Source organism: Rosa chinensis, chromosome 5 (genome assembly GCF_002994745.2).
Source record: "Rosa chinensis cultivar Old Blush chromosome 5, RchiOBHm-V2, whole genome shotgun sequence".
In the NCBI taxonomy this organism is placed as follows: Eukaryota; Viridiplantae; Streptophyta; class Magnoliopsida; order Rosales; family Rosaceae; genus Rosa; species Rosa chinensis.
The window spans coordinates 48,460,826-48,479,343 of NC_037092.1; the positions used below are offsets into that span (position 1 = coordinate 48,460,826).

At 37.0% G+C, this 18,518-nt stretch overlaps 2 protein-coding genes across 4 annotated transcripts; both read left to right on the forward strand.

Moving 5' to 3' along the window:
* On the forward strand, positions 1 to 5,740 carry LOC112166135 (COP9 signalosome complex subunit 2). The gene is made up of 11 exons (XM_024302906.2): positions 1 to 161; positions 250 to 342; positions 431 to 509; positions 663 to 978; positions 1,063 to 1,197; positions 3,548 to 3,735; positions 4,522 to 4,590; positions 4,676 to 4,766; positions 4,883 to 5,017; positions 5,175 to 5,287; positions 5,386 to 5,740. The coding sequence occupies exons 1-11, from the start codon at positions 152 to 154 to the stop codon at positions 5,474 to 5,476; spliced, it is 1,320 nt and encodes a 439-aa protein (XP_024158674.1). The 5' UTR covers positions 1 to 151; the 3' UTR covers positions 5,477 to 5,740.
* A 4,621-nt stretch (positions 5,741 to 10,361) lies between these two features.
* LOC112164111 (CBL-interacting serine/threonine-protein kinase 3) lies at positions 10,362 to 18,093 on the forward strand. 3 transcript variants are annotated; one of them, XM_024300349.2, is made up of 16 exons: positions 10,362 to 10,558; positions 10,717 to 10,796; positions 11,654 to 11,883; positions 12,513 to 12,575; positions 13,684 to 13,755; positions 13,998 to 14,105; positions 14,194 to 14,274; positions 14,663 to 14,716; positions 14,811 to 14,936; positions 15,018 to 15,107; positions 16,100 to 16,222; positions 16,352 to 16,462; positions 16,835 to 16,948; positions 17,033 to 17,089; positions 17,169 to 17,243; positions 17,684 to 18,093. In XM_024300349.2, exons 3-16 carry the CDS (start codon positions 11,713 to 11,715, stop codon positions 17,756 to 17,758), a joined length of 1,320 nt encoding a protein of 439 aa, XP_024156117.1. In that variant the 5' UTR covers positions 10,362 to 10,558; positions 10,717 to 10,796; positions 11,654 to 11,712; the 3' UTR covers positions 17,759 to 18,093. The 3 variants fall into 3 exon arrangements, with proteins under 3 accessions (XP_024156117.1, XP_024156118.1, XP_024156119.1); XM_024300350.2 differs by lacking the exon at positions 10,717 to 10,796; XM_024300351.2 differs by lacking the exons at positions 10,362 to 10,558; positions 10,717 to 10,796 and adding an exon at positions 10,883 to 11,072.
* Positions 18,094 to 18,518: the final 425 nt, after the last annotated feature.

The following is an 18,518-nucleotide window of genomic DNA, read 5'->3' on the forward strand; positions in this document are numbered from 1 at the left end:
GAGTTCCCCTGAAAAGTCAGGTATTGCAGTACTGAGTAACAAACGATATTTGACTCGGAGCGGACTTATACCGGGCGTTTGAAACCCTTGTTCTACTTCGCAGTGGCTCCCTGAATTCTAACGCTTTGAAAGCTCAAAGTTGGGTGCAGTCATGGCTTCCGGTCTGTTTCTCTACCCGATAATTATGATTGACAAAAATTGTTAGTTTTGATAGAAAGCGAGTCGGTTAATCCAGCATTACGTGTGCAGATGCTGATATGGAGGATTACGGATTCGAGTACTCGGATGAGGAGCCTGAGGAACAGGACGTTGACATCGAGAATCAATATTACAACTCTAAAGGTAAATTTTCAGTTCCACTTGTACGCTTCCTCTTCTTTAGGGTTTTCTAATTGTGACATTGTGTGAGTACTATCTCTCAATCTCTCAGGTTTGGTTGAGACTGATCCAGAAGGAGCACTTTCAGGATTTGAGGAAGTAGTTCGCATGGAGCCCGAGAAGGCCGAGTGGTGAGTAGAAGCACTAATTGCACTCTTTTCGACTTTGAAACCTCTAATAGCTCAGGATCTTCTGCTTTTTCAATTTTTTGTTTTGTTTTGTTTAACTTGAGAAAGATGAAGAATTGGATTACTCTCTGAACTCGCGTGTTGGTGCTGTTGCAGGGGATTTAAAGCTTTGAAACAGACTGTGAAGATCTATTATCGTCTCGGGAGGTATAAAGAAATGATGGATTCGTACAGGGTGATGTTGACATACATCAAATCAGCTGTGACGCGAAACTACAGTGAGAAATGTATAAACAACATTATGGATTTTGTTTCTGGATCAGCGAGTCAAAACTTTGGTCTCTTGCAAGAGTTTTATCAGACCACTCTAAAGGCCCTTGAAGAGGCAAAGAATGAGAGGCTTTGGTTCAAGACAAATCTTAAGCTTTGCAAAATTTGGTTTGATATGGGCGAATATGGGAGAATGAGTAAGGTAATACCTGTTTATCTTATTACCTATGATGGTTGTGAATTTGTGATCTTGAAAGGCTGAGAGTAACCTTTTTTGCACTATTAGATTCTCAAGGAACTCCATAAGTCTTGTCAAAAAGAAGATGGTACAGATGATCAAAAGAAAGGAAGTCAACTTTTGGAGGTTTATGCAATTGAGATTCAAATGTACACTGAGACTAAAAATAACAAAAAGCTCAAGGTAAGAATCTAATGTCATATTAAACTGCCTTTCTGTTTCAATGTGTTCTATGAACTATGTTTCTATCTCTCTCTCTATTCTCTGTGATTTGTTTGATTGGTTTAGTTACCATTTTAATCACCGGTCTGGTTTCGCAAGCTAGTTATTAGGAAATGTTTACTCTGTTCTCCATTTTCTTCTACGGTCAACCAAAATGAGGCATGGTAACTGTGCTTTGGGAATGCTCAATTAGTCTAAATTTATGTAACCTAGTTTTGAAGTGAGCGTTCTTCAAGTTGGGCATCAATTCAAGTATGATATTGTTATTATCTCTTTCCAAGGCATAGTCAGGCTCAAGAACAACATGTTCATTGGCTCATCAAAGTTATCTAATCTTCTTTCGGTAGACTCCTAGCTGGCCAAGGTAAGGCCTGAAGTTTAACGCTTGAGTGAAGCTTGAACTGAGCTTGTCTCAAGTCTGATTGCTTACCCGGTGAGTCAAACCTGAAGTCACAACCAAGCTTGATTAGTTTACTTGCACATCCTTAAGTTCTGGATAATGTTATTTAGCACTTGCAAATAATGATGCAGGAGCGTGCAAGAGGCTTTCCACATTATCTTAGGATTTATTGTTTATTTCTTTATCAGTCTATTCTCTACTGTTCTCCTTCCTGTTTTGATTAGATTGATGAGATTCAAGTGTTTTGGAGGGCTAGGATTAATGTGATTGTGGGGCTAGAATATTTGGGTTACTTTAACCTAGTATATATAGCTGGGTATGTGTACAAATCTTTATCATATTATAGAATATAGGGTCTCTTGGAGTGCGTCCCCTAGAACTCAATTATCTTCCAACCTTAATCCTATGGTTTAATTTCTCCTCGTTCTTGTTTGTTGTTGCTCCAGTTCTATCTCCTGTGGTTTACTCTAATATATCCAGTAGCCTACGGCTACTTCTGTGCATTAGTTAGAATAAAATATAATAGCTGACATGAACTTCTTGTATCTATGATCTTGCAGTAACCATATGGATTGTTTCCTAAATTATGAAATTTGTTTTCCAGCAGCTTTAGTAAATTTTTCTTGATTAGTAAAATGTGTTTGTTGCTCCATTATTGATCTGTGGCGACGTCTAACGGTGTTTTTGGTGCCCCATGTTCAGGGTTGGTTAAAGGACTTTTAAATATGAATTATTTAATCAAAAAGTGGTCCATGTAGTTTATGAAGCAAAGTTGTCTTCACTTTTATGGAATTGAGTTTTATGAGCGGTGTGTTTGTGAGCAATTGGGGTATGTTAAAAACAAATGAGTGGATTACAATTTTGACAAATTTGTTAGAACAGAAGATTTATCATTAAAATTTTTGAAGAATGGGATAAGCAGCCTCAACTGCATTACAACATACATCAATAATTTAGTCAATTTCTTAAAGAACAACATAGATCATCAAATACATATAATGCAGTTATATTTCTTTTCTTATGGTTTAGCATATAAAAATGGTGTTAAATTTATCTTTCTGATGGTTTACATTGTGTTCATTGGCTTGGAGGTCCATCTGCCTAAGTTGTTGATTGCTCGTTGGGTTTAAGTCATGTAGGTTCCTATAGGTCCCAGCACAAATGTACCACGGGATTCTAAACAGTAAAAAACTTGCATGCATGCAAAGCTTATGCAGTATGCCTCAGAGTCATTTCAGTCATATTATCAACATTAAAACATTCAGAACTTAAAAATCTAGAGGGTGGAAGAATGTGTCACCCTCAAATTTAATTCCAAATTGAATCCTCGAAGGATGTTTGATACCAAGAGGGGCAATTCATTGTTGAAAGACATGCCATGAACCCCAAGGGATCACTTTTTTCCCTTGGTAACCATGTGCAGGGGCTCTACTTATGTGCAGCTGCTCCATATTGACACATGGGCGCCCACCTGCACTGGTGCTTCTCTGTAAAGGGAAATACACATTACCCCAAACCTGTCAGGTTCATATCTTTCAATCATTTGGCACCCTGGAGGTTGTGACTGTACAAAATGAGGCAGATCGAAATAAATCAATGTTTTCAAATTAAAGAAGCATAAACGGTTCTTGATCCTTCCACTATTTATCTTGTTGAGGCCTAAACTGGTTGTTAGACCTTACTATTTTAGAGGCACTTAATTGATATATAGTTGTGACAATATAATGGATCATTGGCACTTACTATTACATAGGCACTTATTGATAGTTTTTTGTGACAATTTAGTGGATCAAGTTAATTGCTATATTATGAAAACGTTCAACAAGGGCCCTTAAATTTGTCGTTGTTCTTTACTTTTTGTGCTTCTGTTTACCTTTATGCTCAAGCAGCATCTGGCTACATCAATTGCAGCAATTATACCAAAAAGCTCTTGCGATCAAGTCTGCAATTCCTCATCCTAGGATCATGGGCATTATTCGTGAGTGTGGCGGCAAGATGCATATGGCAGAGCGTCAGTGGGCAGAGGCCGCCACAGATTTTTTTGAAGCTTTTAAGAACTATGATGAAGCTGGGAACCAGAGGCGTATTCAATGCTTGAAGTATGTTCTTGCTGCCATTATTTTTCATTCATTTGAATATATTTATAAATGCCCGGCCTTTACTCTCTCTATCTTCCCCCACGTCTCGTCTGTGTTTTTCCTTGTGTACAATTGTTGGCGTTGCATCCACTAATGGTCTTGAAGTGTCATTTATAATGAGTAAAGAGCAAGTTGTGAGGTTAGTAAACTTCATGGTGGTTTGAAATATCAGCCCACCGTTGACTTTGGAGTCATACTATAAGTAGGGATTAGGTATGAAGTCATACTATAAGTTAAATACATCATCTAATACACGAAAATAATGAAGATGCTTTTACGTGATCCACTGGAAGACATTTGGACTAAGAGCCTATATACTTGGGATATAAGGCAATTAGTCTTTATTTTACCTAGGGCCTTGTTTAAAATATTTGTGTGATTGATTACTAGTTTTAGTAGCTATATATTTTAAGGTCAGATATGTGTTTGGTATGGATGCAAATTCAAGCTTTTACTTTATGTTAAGAATCTTGAGAATGACGGCCGCTGCAACTGTTAACTTCAGGATGCAAACTAGTTTGAAATTGAGGGCTACTACAACTTGCAACTATTAATTCCCTTTAGTTGATGCCTTAGGTTTTGTTTTCAGCTGAGTGAACTGGGCCTAGGCTGTATATACTATGCATGTAATATCTGGATATATTTCTCTGTTAGTACTTCCTATATTTCACAAAAAAAAAAAAGGAAAAAAGGAAAAGAAAAAAATTTCTATTAATTTATTCATCTTTAATGTGCATGGCCTGGCAGATATTTAGTCCTGGCTAATATGCTGATGGAGTCCGAGGTTAATCCATTTGATGGTCAAGAAGCAAAGCCGTGAGTTGTGAAAAGACTCATTTTCTTTCAAGTGTTTTTAGTTTTTTCTTTTCATTCTGCTGTTTTGACTATTTCTGTTCAACAGGTATAAAAATGATCCTGAGATCTTGGCAATGACAAATCTCATAGCAGCATATCAACGAAATGAGATCTTAGAGTTTGAGAAAATTCTTAAGGTGTATTAATTGTACCTTATATAGGGTGCTAAGTTGTCCTCTGTTTGTGTGTGAAGTTTCGCTCTTCCTTTCTGCCTTGCTTCTCTCAATTTAGTTTCTACTTTTATTTTCTTCAGAGTAATAGGAGGACAATTATGGATGATCCATTCATTCGAAACTATATTGAAGATTTGTTGAAGAATGTCAGAACTCAAGTTCTGCTTAAACTAATCAAGCCGTACACACGGATCCGAATTCCTTTCATATCAAAGGTGAACCCAGATTTTATACTTTGTACTTTTAGACAATGCACTGTTGTGCTTGTTTAAATATTAATTTCTTGGAAACAATTGAATGGTTCAGTTATAGCCATTTCTGGTGCCAAAGCATAGTTGTATCACCTGGAAACTTAATTGTTTTGACATTCAGGAACTCAATGTCCCTGAGAAAGATGTTGAGCAGCTCTTGGTTTCACTAATATTGGATAACCGAATCGATGGACATATTGATCAAGTGAACCGGCTCTTAGAGCGTGGTGACAGGTCTGTTTACTCGAGTGCATTTTTTTTTAGTCCAGGCTTACTATTTATAGTAAGAAAACTAAATTTTTTTCTGTAAATGTCATTGGCAAACACTGCAGGTCAAAGGGAATGAAGAAGTATGCTGCCGTAGATAAATGGAACACGCAGCTGAGGTCTCTTTACCAAACAATTGGTAACCGAGTATATTGAGAACGATCGGGCACATATTGTTCATGACCTCATTCTGTGTGGTGTCAGTTTTCTATGTTATCGTGTCATGGCTGATTTGACTTCCAACTTCTTTACCTGTTTGAGGTCATGCTTGGTGAGCTGTGAATATTATGAGCCTTATAGTTTAGATGTTTACCCGTAAGAATTTCTAGGCTCGTTAAATGACAAATACTTTGTAAAGTATTTTGGTGCTTACTACACCGCTTTATGACAAATGAGAGAACTTGGTTTTATGTTTTAAAATTCTTGTGTGGGTGGTTTGAGAGGATAATTGTTGATTTATTTTTTTTCTTTTCCCAATGGATCCACGGTTCTTTTTCTCTAGCTATAGGCTGATTCCAATGCAATCGTGCGTACCGGAATGGAAAACACGTCCATGGCGATCTCGGACAGGACATGGTAACGTGGAGCATTTCCTTTCCACCAAGCACACAACTCGAAACCCACAAATGTGGGTTTTTTATTTTTTTTGAAAGGCAAATGTGGGTTTTTAGGAGCCTCAATAAAGTACTACTCAACCTGGTTGCATATTTCTTTGCTTTTCTAATTCAACAAATCTATTAAGCCTCCATCAACTGCTGCAATGTGATTGATGAGTACCCTATTTTTTCGATGTGCTAGTCCAAGAAATATGGAATGATAGGCAGCTTGAGAAAGAGAGTTCAATTGCTACCAATAATTGTGGTAGAGAAAGAAAGAAGGCATATACATGGAAATGGACAGTGAAGGGATGGAAGGTATGGAAATTAGTGATATTGGGGCCAACCGCGTCCGTCAGTCGGTCATTCTACCAATAAAGAAAGAAAGACCGCAACACACGCATAGCACATGGACCAGATTCTCTTGCGCTTCATAACACCATCAACCACCATGCATTGCTCCCTCAATTATTCACCTTGCTACACTATATTAAATGCATTATTATTCAACTAATAATCCACACCAACTCACACCGTTATACTATTAACGACCTTTTTTTTTAATTAAAAAAATACTCCTACCAACTGTCATTCAAGTTACCCAACATATGGAAGCTGTGGAGTGCATTAAGAACAAGTTTACCCGTAGTCAAGAAAAGGCAAAGTCGAGAAGTTAAGAATTCGACCGGTCAAGTTACTATTCATTGCCACTGGACATGGGTTTACACCCATTGTTTTTCTTGCCCGGTCAACACTGTTCACTTTTTTTTTTTTTTTTTTTTTTTTTTTTTTACTGTTCACCTAATTTTCACTATTTACCAGTGGGTTTCACTGTTTAACTTCACTGCTCTGCCTCCACGCTGTCAGTTGCTGATTCGTGCGTGCCCACAACGCTTGCTCTCTTCCGCGTCTGTCTGTGCTGCTCTGACGCTGACGTTCTCAATAAATGCTGCTGGAAGGAGATGGCAGCTGGGCAAGAGAAGTCAAACAAAATGTCATGGGCTTGCCTTTTATTTTGCCTAGGGTCATCAAAAGCCAAAACATGGCTGGACAATATTCTAACGGTGGAGTTGCAAAAACAGTCTTGCCCGGTCACCACATCAACATTCCATGCTTTTGCCCAGTCAAATTCTCACGGCTGGACTTGCTCTAAATAGCAACTCTAACAAATTCTCTATAATTTTTGTATTATAGGAAAGAAAAAGTTAAAACTTTAAGCTGAGATCTTCTCAAATTCCAATAGATTCTCTCTATTTTACAGCAATTTCTAAAATCTCTATCATTCTTCTTTAAAATTTTAGAGATTGCTGTAAATTTAGGGAATTTCGTTTTCTCTTTCCTCATTATCCTTAAAATGGGGATAGTTATAGGGATTATGTTGGAGCAAAAGAGGCTCATTTTCCCCTAAAATAGAGAAAAATCGAAATATGGAGAAACTGTTGGAGTTGCTCTAATCACATTGCAACTTTGCAACATAAAAGAAGGTGATTTCTAAAATGCAAAATTACAAAGAGAGCTAGTAACATTTTCTAATTTTTTCTTTTCAAATTAATTCTATGATGAATCACTAATATTGTCTTAGATAATGTAATTTTTTTTATTCCTACTTAGACATAATTAGTCCAATAATAAGAAGAGAGCGGCGGCAGCGGAGACTCTTTTCTAGAGTTTCCTCAGATCTCCGTCTGATCCAGCAAGTGAGGATTCTAGTCTTGGGTGTCAGCATACGCGGGTTGAGTACTGGTGTCTGGGTGGACAGATCGGGACCCCAGAGTCAGCGACAAGGAGGTAATCTCTCTCTCAGACTTGCGCCGACTGTAAAGGCTTGCTTAGCGTCGTGGCGAACGTTGGAGCGGCGTGTAGCAGATCGAGGAGGTTGTGTGCAACTACAGGGCATCGACGGGTCGAGGAGTATCGGGTTCTCTACTGGATTCGCCTGGGCTTGGTGGTCTTTTGATCGACGCATGATGTTTGGGTGCAGTGGCGGAACCTGAAACTTCTCAATGGGGGGGCCAAAAATATTGATAAATTTTTTTTTCAACAATTGATATTTACTATAAAATTCAAATACAAACAAATATTGAATAACAAAAACAAAAAATTATTTTTTCTTCATTTTCGATGCCATATATTAAGCATCCATTAATATTCTCCTTTAAATGCGCCTTAATTAATAATTTATAGAATTCTATAAGCTAAATAAGCCAACTAATGAAGTTAATTATTATAATTATCAGTTTACAAGGAGTAATTAACTAATTATTGTTAAGACTTCAATTTGGGGGGCCATGATTGTAAATTATAGTTTAATTTACTTTTAATTAGGATAAAAACACAAGCCACTCAATAGTTTAGCAGCATTTTTCAAAATAATTGGGGGGGGGGGGGGGGGGACAGGGCCCACTCCGGCCCCCATATAGTTCCGCCATTGTTTGGGTGGAATGGTAGGCCGTCGGAGGGCTTGGCGGCGGTAGAGATAGCTCGACATCAGAGGGTTAGGCATCCCTCTATTTAGGTTTGGGCATGGGTCATTGGGCCTGGGATCAACTTTGGAATAAGGGGTGCTTGGGCCTAGGTTTGAGCTCAATCTTGGGCTGGTTGAGTCTGCTGCAGTGGACAAGAAGAGCAAGACCAACCTGTTGCCGAGGTTGTTGGCTCTTGAAGAGGCTGAGGACGGTGCTAACTCTAACCCTCAGGGGAAGGAGCTAGCATTTTCTTAAGTCCCTCCGCTATTAGACATCTGGTTACAAGCCTTCTAAAGTTGGAGTAATCTCTATGGGTTATTCTAAGATGTTTCTAGTTGTTATTTGTACTACAATTGTGTGCTGGCAGATTAGACTAGATGATTGATTTTTCCTTAGAGTAGTGAGCTTGTTCTTGCTTGTTTTAGGTTTGCTTTCCAGTGAGCGTTCTTTTAGACTTTAATGAGTTTAGTATTGGCTTAGATAGGATTACCTGGTTTTACGGATTTTTTGTGTAAGTGTATGTTAAACTATGACCTGTTTTATGGCTTTGATGACTAATACTATCAAATCCTATTAAAAAAAAAAAAAAATTCGTCCAATAATGGATATGGGTAGTTCTTTTCACAATTATCATTTTCATTTTGTTCATCCATCTGCACCAATAGCTGTGTATTTAGTGGGGTGGTAAGATAATAAAGTTATTAGGAAATTTCTTAAAAAGTTTGTAATTAATGCAATAAAATAATATGTTGTAATTAATAAATGCAAGGAAATAAGGGGGGAAAATGATTTCTTTCATTCTTTGGGCCACTTTTGGTTTGCGGAAAGTAAGCATTATTAAAGAAAACTTGTTCATTTCTTGTGTTTGGGATACAAAAAGAAAGGAAATACTATCATGAAGGAAGGAAAAATAAAAGGGAAGAACCATTCTAAACACCAAATGAATCACTTTCCTACATTTTTTTGTTGCATTTATTACACCAAATGAATCACATTATTTTGTTCCATTAATTACAAACTTTTTTATAACTTTCCTGATGACTTTCTTAGCATTACCAAACATCGGAATGAAAAGTTCTTGGAAAATTTCATTTCCTTTCTCATGGGAAAGACAACTGAATTTCTTTCATTTCCGTGAACCAAACAAGGGCCTTAGGGTCCGGAACGGACCACTTTTCCCCTTATATTCCTATCTTTCTGGAAAGTATTTCCTTCTCTTTTGCATCCCAAATGCTAGAAAGGATCAAAGTTCTTTCATGATACTTACTTTTCGCGAACCAAACGAGGCCTAAGTTTCGTTTGGTTGCCGAAAAGGAAATTGGTTCCTTGGTCTTTCCTATGAGCATGGGAAAGTAAATTTCCCACTAGTTTCCCTACCAATGTTTGGAAACACCGGGAAAGTAATCGTAAAATGTATTTTACTTTCGTTTCCGATGTTTGGTTTGTACATGAATAGGAAAGTAGGCAATATCAATTTTTCAATGATATCCTTATTATCAAAACATAAACAATTCAAGATTCAAAAGTTTCTTGGATAATTTGGTAATAACAACCATTAAAATAATCTTTAGAGTATGTAATTAATGCAAAGAAAGTATGAGAGACAATGAATCCTATGGGGTGTGGGAGGATCCATTTTCCCTTCATGCAGGAAAATTGTTCTTTTCCTTGGGTGTGCCAAACATAGGAAATGATCAACTTTCCTTTTCCAACCTTTCCATTTCGCGAACCAAACGAGGCATAAAAGATTAAGTATCCGAGGGAGAAGGGTGGTGTTAAAAAATAAAATCTATACACACGAACACATGTTTTGCACTGGATGAACAGTTTTTAATATTTTATTATCTTTTGGACAACAGCAAATAATTTAATGAGTGATGTAATGGAACAAATATTTAAGGGTCAAATAAAATAGTTGTTTAAAAAAAAAAAGAAAGAAAGAGGAAAGGATAAAAATGTCCAGAAGAGGGTGTGTGCCGCTGCTGCTGCTTTTGGTTGCCACTTGCCAGAGCGTGTGATAAGACTCCGGAAGCAAATCCTTGGTGTCTTTTGAGCAACACAAAAGCCAATTTCGCTTTGCTTTTCTTTCCATAATCATCAGCACTAGTTCGAGTCGCTCAGCTGCCAGCCAATTCTTCTTATCTCTCTCATAAATTCATAGTCATACTCATCTTCAGGTCTCTGTCTTTTCCACGTGATTATTATTCTATTCTATTATTATGTACCCTTTCGTCATGCATATGTATAAATTGATGTAGATGCTCCTCAACTCACATCCACTAGTCCTTGACTAACAATTACACTCTTGGCGTGTTCAATCAACCATTTAATTTAGGGATTGGGTGGTTCAATTTGGGTCAATTCGGAAATTCGATTTTGGCTACTGCAAGTGCATGTTGTGTCTTTAATCAACAGGTATGGTGGTGTTTTGGATTCTGTGCTCAATAATCTTTCTTTGCATGATTGTATCCAGTAGGGGTGGTCAATTCTGGTCTGTTATTATGGCGGATCTCAACTTCAGATGACCATTCTACTTCTACTACTACTACTACTACCACTAGTTGTGTATCTGTATTATTTGTCGGGTTGGTATTGGGGTTTCTTCATATAGCAAATGAGTAGCCAGATTTGGGGATTATGTTTCAGTCACCTTAAACCTTCCCTCTCTGGAAAAAAAAGTGTGCTAATTAGGTACTGCTTTTGCTTTTTGATCGCTCACAATCATCTTTCCCTTTTTCTGCTTCAATTATTGCCCTTCATAGTTGCAGTGGTTATTAGGGTTTTAGCTAGATTTAAGGGTTCATTGGAACACCATTAATTCAAATTCTCTCAACTTATCTCATTCTAGATGCAAACAATTGTGCTTCCTACTTTCTTTTGACCACCTCCAACTGCTGCATTCCCTCCTCTTGGCCTCTAATGCTGGAGAAAGACCTGCATTTAGGGTATAAGAGAGTTGTGGGCTCACTTCCTAATAACTTAAGAATTTGGACATAGTGGTATACGCACAGTTTTTTTTAATATTTTTTTTATTGAGGATGGAAATGGTGTCGAAATTTCTTTTATAGTTCATCACTTGGAATTTTTTGTACACTCTTTCATTGAGAAATGGTTTTTGATATAATTCAATGTGTTCATCTGTTCTATTGCATTGCAACTTTAAAGGGTGTAGCAGTATCATTTAGAAATTTGCTTCGGAGTTCCTCCTTTAATCTAATTACGTTTCACAGTAAAATGGGTCCAACTCATAAGTTTTCTGGTATGCATTGCAGGAATTTACTATAAGAGTCAACAGAGCTGCAAGATCAGATATTGAATTAGGAAATAAAAAATGAGTCAACCCAAAATCAAGCGTAGAGTGGGTAAATATGAGGTGGGAAGGACAATTGGTGAGGGAACGTTTGCAAAAGTGAAGTTTGCTAGAAATTCTGAGACTGGGGAACCTGTGGCTCTTAAGATTCTTGACAAAGAGAAGGTTCTCAAACACAAGATGGCTGAACAGGTATATATGTATTTGTTCTTGGTTGCAATTCACACACACATAGACAAACACTCACACAAACTCTCTCTCTCTCCTGTGGATTTTTTTTTTTATCATTGGGATGATAAAAACAATACATTACTATGTCAGTATTAGTGCTTGGCAGGTCAATTACATTTCTCAATTACCTTCCCATTAAAATAAAAAGGTTTTCAGATGTTGTTTTGGCAGATCAAATTTCATAACGTAGTTCTCACCCCTAGGGTAATGTAAATTAAGCTCAATAATATGTAATTGTCAGAAATTCTTCTTATTAGGGCTTGGCAAGTCAGTTATCACTTCTCAACTGCTTTCCCATATAAATCAGAAGACTTTTCAAATGTTCTTTTGGCAGAAAAAATTCCATGACTTGTTTCACACCCCTGGGGTGATGTCATATGTTAGTTCAATAATAACATTGTGTGCCAAGAGAGTGTTAGATGGTTCAGATTTTTTTATTTGATCGTTTTATTGTCATTTTCAAATACCTTTGGGGCGATCTGTCTCCGCAAGTATACTATAATGATCAGAACAGGATAAAAAAATCATGCAAGTATACTATAAGAAGTTGACTTGGTTTAAATCGAGGTCTGTTCTATGTGTTTTTACAGATTAAACGGGAAATAGCAACAATGAAGCTGATTAAGCATCCAAATGTTGTTCAGTTGTATGAGGTCTCTCTCTCTCACTCACTCTCTGCATGTGTGCATTTGTATTTTGCGCTTGTACACAGATGATGCACACACCATATCCACCTTGCAGGTTATCTACCCCCCCTTCCCCTCTTTGTGCATTCATTTGTGATTGCACGCACTATATCCACCCAGCAGGTTATCTCATGATAAAGTAATCTGAGGTTCAGATCCAAAACCAATTGACAATGGATGGAGTGGCCCAAACCCTTATAAACCCAAAGGCCCAAACCCTTATAAACTCATAGGCAAGGTCCCATTTTTCCCATGTGGGATGTATATATTCTCAACACGCCCCCACACGTGTGACGAATTTTCAAGTCATACACGTGGACAACTTTGGGTGACGTGGAGTCCGTGTGGCCGCGAGGCATGCACACGTGGGATAACCCGGTCTGATACCATGATAAAGTAATTTGGGGTTCACATCCAAAACCAATTGACAATGGATGGAGTGATCCAAACCCTTATAAATCTATAGGCAAGGTCCCATTTTTCCCATGTGGGATGTATATATTCTCAACACGCCCCGCACGTGTGGCAAATTTTCAAGCCATGCACGTGAATAACTTTTGGGTGACGTGGAGTCCGTGTGGCCGTTAGGCATGCACATGTGGATAACCCGCTCTGATACCATGATAAAGTAATTTGGGGTTCACATCCAAAACCAATTGGCAATGGATGGAGTGGCCCAAACCCTTATAAACCCAGAGGCAAGGTCCCATTTTTCCCATGTGGGATGTGTATATTCTCAACATCTCAAGTACATGTTCTTAATTTTAAATGGTTATTATTCTATTGGGAAATATGACCAATTACTTCATTCTGGTCCGATCCTCATCTTGCACGATAGTGAATATAAAACAAACAGAAGGTTGGTATACATGATTGCTACTATTAAAAACACCACGTAGGTGATGGTATGAATGCGCAAGATGAGGCAATAGGCTGGAGGGCTGAGAAGGGATCACTTGCAGGGGAAAGACAACTTCGTATAGGAATTAGTAAAACTAGCACAACATTTTGGTTGTTCCTTGAGTTGATTTCCTTATACTACATTCTCTTTATGCATAATTTTATGCATTTTCAGGTCATGGGGAGCAAGACAAAGATATTTATAGTTATGGAGTTTGTTACTGGGGGAGAGCTCTTTGACAAAATTGTGAGTGCCTGAAGTCTCTGCCAGTTCATTTTTATACCCTTATCTGCTTTACTAGTCAAATAACACATTCAAATTATGACTGCTGTTTAACTATTCCAATTTATCATTGATTCTCCTTAATTATAAGTTGTGCCGCTCACTCATTTCTGTACATGGATGTCTTATTCCTGTTAGATTCAAGCTCTTCTGATTATTTAGTAGAGCTTGCATATCTTCTGACGAAGACTTCTTTTGCTTTGAAGGTAAACAATGGTCGGATGAGAGAGGATGAAGCACGTAGATATTTCCAACAGCTTATTAATGCAGTTGATTACTGCCATAGCAGAGGAGTATATCACAGAGACCTGAAGGTATTTGACCTTTGCAGAAATTGATATTACCACTGACTAAAGGAAATTGATAATTACTAATCATTCATTTTCATGTCATTTCTTGCAGCCAGAAAATTTGCTATTGGATGCCTATGGGAACCTTAAAGTTTCTGATTTTGGATTGAGTGCGCTGTCTCAACAAGTCAGGGTATAAATAATAGTGTGAACTGCATTCCACTTGCTCTTCACCATTCATCTTTAACTACCCATTTGTTCTGATAGATGTTCACCTTTGTTGTGTGGAAGTTCAACACACACACACACACATCCTAAATTTGCAATTATTTTTACTTACATCTTCACTGTTTTTTTACATTTTATAAGAATTTCTGGAATTCAGAGCTGTTTGGTTGCAAAGAGGAAGACCTTTAGTATACCTTTGCGAGCTTTCACCCCTTCTGATTGTCAGTGTAGACTTTCATCACTGTCATAAACTTTGATGTACCTATTATTGTAATTAGCTTGGCATATTTTTCAAATTGCATCGTGCATATTGGGTCCTGCATTTTTTTCTTATTCTAAGATTGAATTGGCAGGATGATGGCTTACTTCACACTACCTGTGGAACTCCAAATTACGTTGCTCCTGAGGTGTGGATAATTGTTCATGCCAAGCTTTGTCTATGCATACGTATTTTTGTACGTTGTTGGTCCCTAATCCTAACTCAACCGTTTTTGCGTATAGGTCCTTAATGATAGAGGCTATGATGGAGCAACTGCGGACTTGTGGTCATGTGGAGTGATACTGTTTGTATTGCTTGCAGGTTACTTGCCGTTTGATGATTCTAATCTTATAAACCTCTATAAAAAAGTGAGCATTTGACTTATTCCACACTAAAACCATCTATCATTTCTTCATCATCAGTTTTACATTTTTTCGTGCTCTGTGCAGATCTCAGCAGGTGAATTTACATGTCCCCCTTGGCTGTCGTTTGGTGCCATGAAACTAATAGCTCGAATTCTGGATCCCAACCCTATGACGGTAAGCATTTAAGCATTTTTTATTGATAAGCTTGTGGCTTTCCATACTGGCTCTACTATCTGAAATCTGATGTCTACTATTGCTCCACTGTTTATAATACTTCCCTCTCAGAATGATTAATAATCATGCGAAAAACATGTTCATGCTAAAACCCAATGGTTCTACACACTGGTGATTAAAATGAGTTTTGGAAGTGACTGCAAGGTGTTTGATAGGATAGTAGTATTTGTTATCATGTACATCCTATATAAGTATGTATCTTTGGCAAACTATGGCTTCATCCTTGCTTGAAGGATCAATGTTGCAACATTTCATTGTCGTAGTGGGGGTTCCCTTTTCATAAGGGGGTTTTTCGGCTTTATGTCATAATGGTTCCATCTTTTTTTAATATACTTTATTTCATACTCTTCTTTTAGAGCTCACAAAGTAGGAGATAATTAAAGAAATCTACACATTAAGAGCTGAATTTTATGATAATATATATCTAGTTATTAGGCAAAAGAGAAGAAAAGTAAAAGAAATGATTTTTTTTTAATTTTTTAATTTTTTTTTATAATTCATCCCTATTTATTTTCCTTTAGTTTGATGTTCCATGATAGCTTCCTCCTTTGTAGATGTTTAATTTTAACATTCCCGTTTTCTTTGTAAATATTTAGAGGGGTGAGGCAGTTCTTGGAGACTTGCTTAGCTTCATATCCATAACAACCTGACTGTTTGGGTACTTTAAGCATGCATAATCCGACCTTTTTGAACATGTGCTGATAAATTTCCTTTACCTCATCGCTTTCTTTCCTTAACAACAAGAGAGCGTACATTGCAGGGAAATGCCTCAGTAATCTAGAATATTGTGAACTAAACAATAGAATTCAAACATTAACATCCATAACTGAAAACTCTCCATTACCAATTTTTAGTCTGGAAATTCCTATATGTCTTCTCACCACCAATTCATCATTTAGTTACAATGAATAATTTCTTCTGTTCTATGGCAGCGTATCACTATTGCTGAAATTCTGGAAGACGAATGGTTCAAGAAAGATTACAAGTCACTTATGTTTGAGGAGAAAGAAGATACAAACTTGGATGATGTAGAAGCTGTTTTTAAGGATTCAGAAGTATGTTGACATGCTTATATCCATAAAATTGAAGTTTCTTACATCTTTGGGTTATAAAGAATGTTAAAAAATTCATGAATTGCTGCTATTCTAAAAGTTTTGTAACACAAGTTCTCGGTCTCATGACAGGAGCACCATGTAACAGAAAAGAAGGAAGAACAACCAGCAGCTATGAATGCTTTTGAGTTAATTTCAATGTCGAAGGGGCTGAACCTTGGGAATTTGTTTGATGTAGAACAGGTTAGCTTGTTAGAAGGCTTCTGGCTTTCATTAGGCACATCCAGATTCCCATTACAATTTACAAGGACGAAAAGCTGAAATTTCAATTAGTCTTGGCTCAGCATTCTATGTTTTACATGAGAGAAAAAATGGTGTGATGAATGTCTGCAACACAGAATATGATGCAATAAGTGAATCCTAAAAAGCATCGAAGTGAAACCGTTCTTGTGTTTTTTTTTTCCTTCTTCTATATAACCTTATTTACTCCCTTTTTTTGTTATTTTTGGTACAATGCGGAGTATATAACCTTATTAGCTATTCATTTTTGTTTTATTATTATTACTTTTTCTTTTTATTTATTTATTTTGTTTCAAATTTGCCCACAATTTGCAGGGTTTTAAGAGAGAAACAAGGTTCACCTCTAGATGCCCTGCTAACGAGATAATTCATAAAATTGAAGAAGCTGCAAAGCCCCTTGGTTTTGACGTACAGAAGAAAAATTACAAGGTTAGAATTCATACAGGTGACATCCAGGTTTTGAATTGAGGAGTTTAGACTTCAGACTTTGTAATCTGTGTTTTGTTTTCTCAGTTGAGGCTGGAAAACATGAAAGCTGGGAGAAAGGGAAACCTTAATGTTGCCACAGAGGTACACGACAATGCCATTTAACTTCTTTAATAAATCACTATCAATCATACACCTTTCACAAACCCTTGCCATTGGTCAGATATTTCAAGTTGCACCTTCTCTTCATATGGTTGAGGTGAGAAAAGCCAAAGGGGACACATTGGAGTTCCACAAGGTATCCTCTCTTGATTTTCATTTGTATATGTATATACTTTGATGCCTGTTTCAGGTGTATACTTGGTCATGAATCGTGACATATTACATGGATACTGGATGCTTGTTTTTCCTTGGTTCTTTTTATTTATTTATTTATTTTTTATTTACGAAAATCGTTCTCTCTACTATTGTGATTTTATATTGCATATTGATTATTTACCCTGTAACTTTAGGGTTCTAATTATTGATGCTTATATCTCAAAAAGTAGGTTTACGTTTCCTGTTCAAAATTTTCATTATTTAATTTGTTGCACCCCATGGTGATTAAAACTGTCATATGGGTGATATAGTACTACAAAACCAGACATTCAATTTTTCTTTTTGTCCAGTAAGGCGTTCAAATTTTTGAATACTAGTGTTACGAATGTGACATAATTTAATATATATCTTTCCTTGCAGTTCTATAAGAACCTCTCAACAAGCTTGGATGATGTTGTTTGGAAGACTGAGGAGGACATGCTAGAAATGAAATAAAATCAGCGTCATAATTGTAATCAATTTTGTCATGATGCTACATCACCGATTGCCTTATTTCTCTATATCTTCATTCTTTTTTTGTTTTTGTTTTTTTCCCCTTTCTTTTCTTTTTTCTTGGGTGGCTTTCTTTTCCCTCTTTCTCTATATTTACAGCAACAGGTCCTGACTAGTGTTTTCCATGGTATAAATATCGGAAGGCATAAAAGTCGAATCAAGGTGTAAATGCGTGTTTTTACCATTCAATACCTCATTGTCAGACACGAGAGATGATTATTGATAGTTCTCGTGCTTGTGGTTTTAGAATAGAACAATTTATTCGATGTTTATCGGTATACGGGGCTTTTGTTTCGTCATAACATAAAATATATTTTGCCAAACTTAGACAAACTTTGCAATTCATGCTCAACAAAGCAAGCAGAATCATTAATATGGACTGCTGGAACTTGGGTATGCTGTCTTACAAACCTAGCTGCAAGAGGAAAGGCCCTAAAATGGGTGCGTTACGTAGCCTAACTGAAAAATGGTCTCTTTCAATAACTAGTACAAAAATAGTCTTTTAGGCTTCAGGAAAGTCCACAATACCATTATGCCCATCGTCATTCATTCATATTTGAGGGAGTTTCGTGTCAAATCCATAGATGATCTTTGAGAGTTAGCTTGTCAACTTTGCCAAAAGACGAGTGGGTATGTCTCGACGGCAAGAATGATCCATTTCTAAACATATCAAACAACAAAACAGGCTAGCAAAACAGAGTGA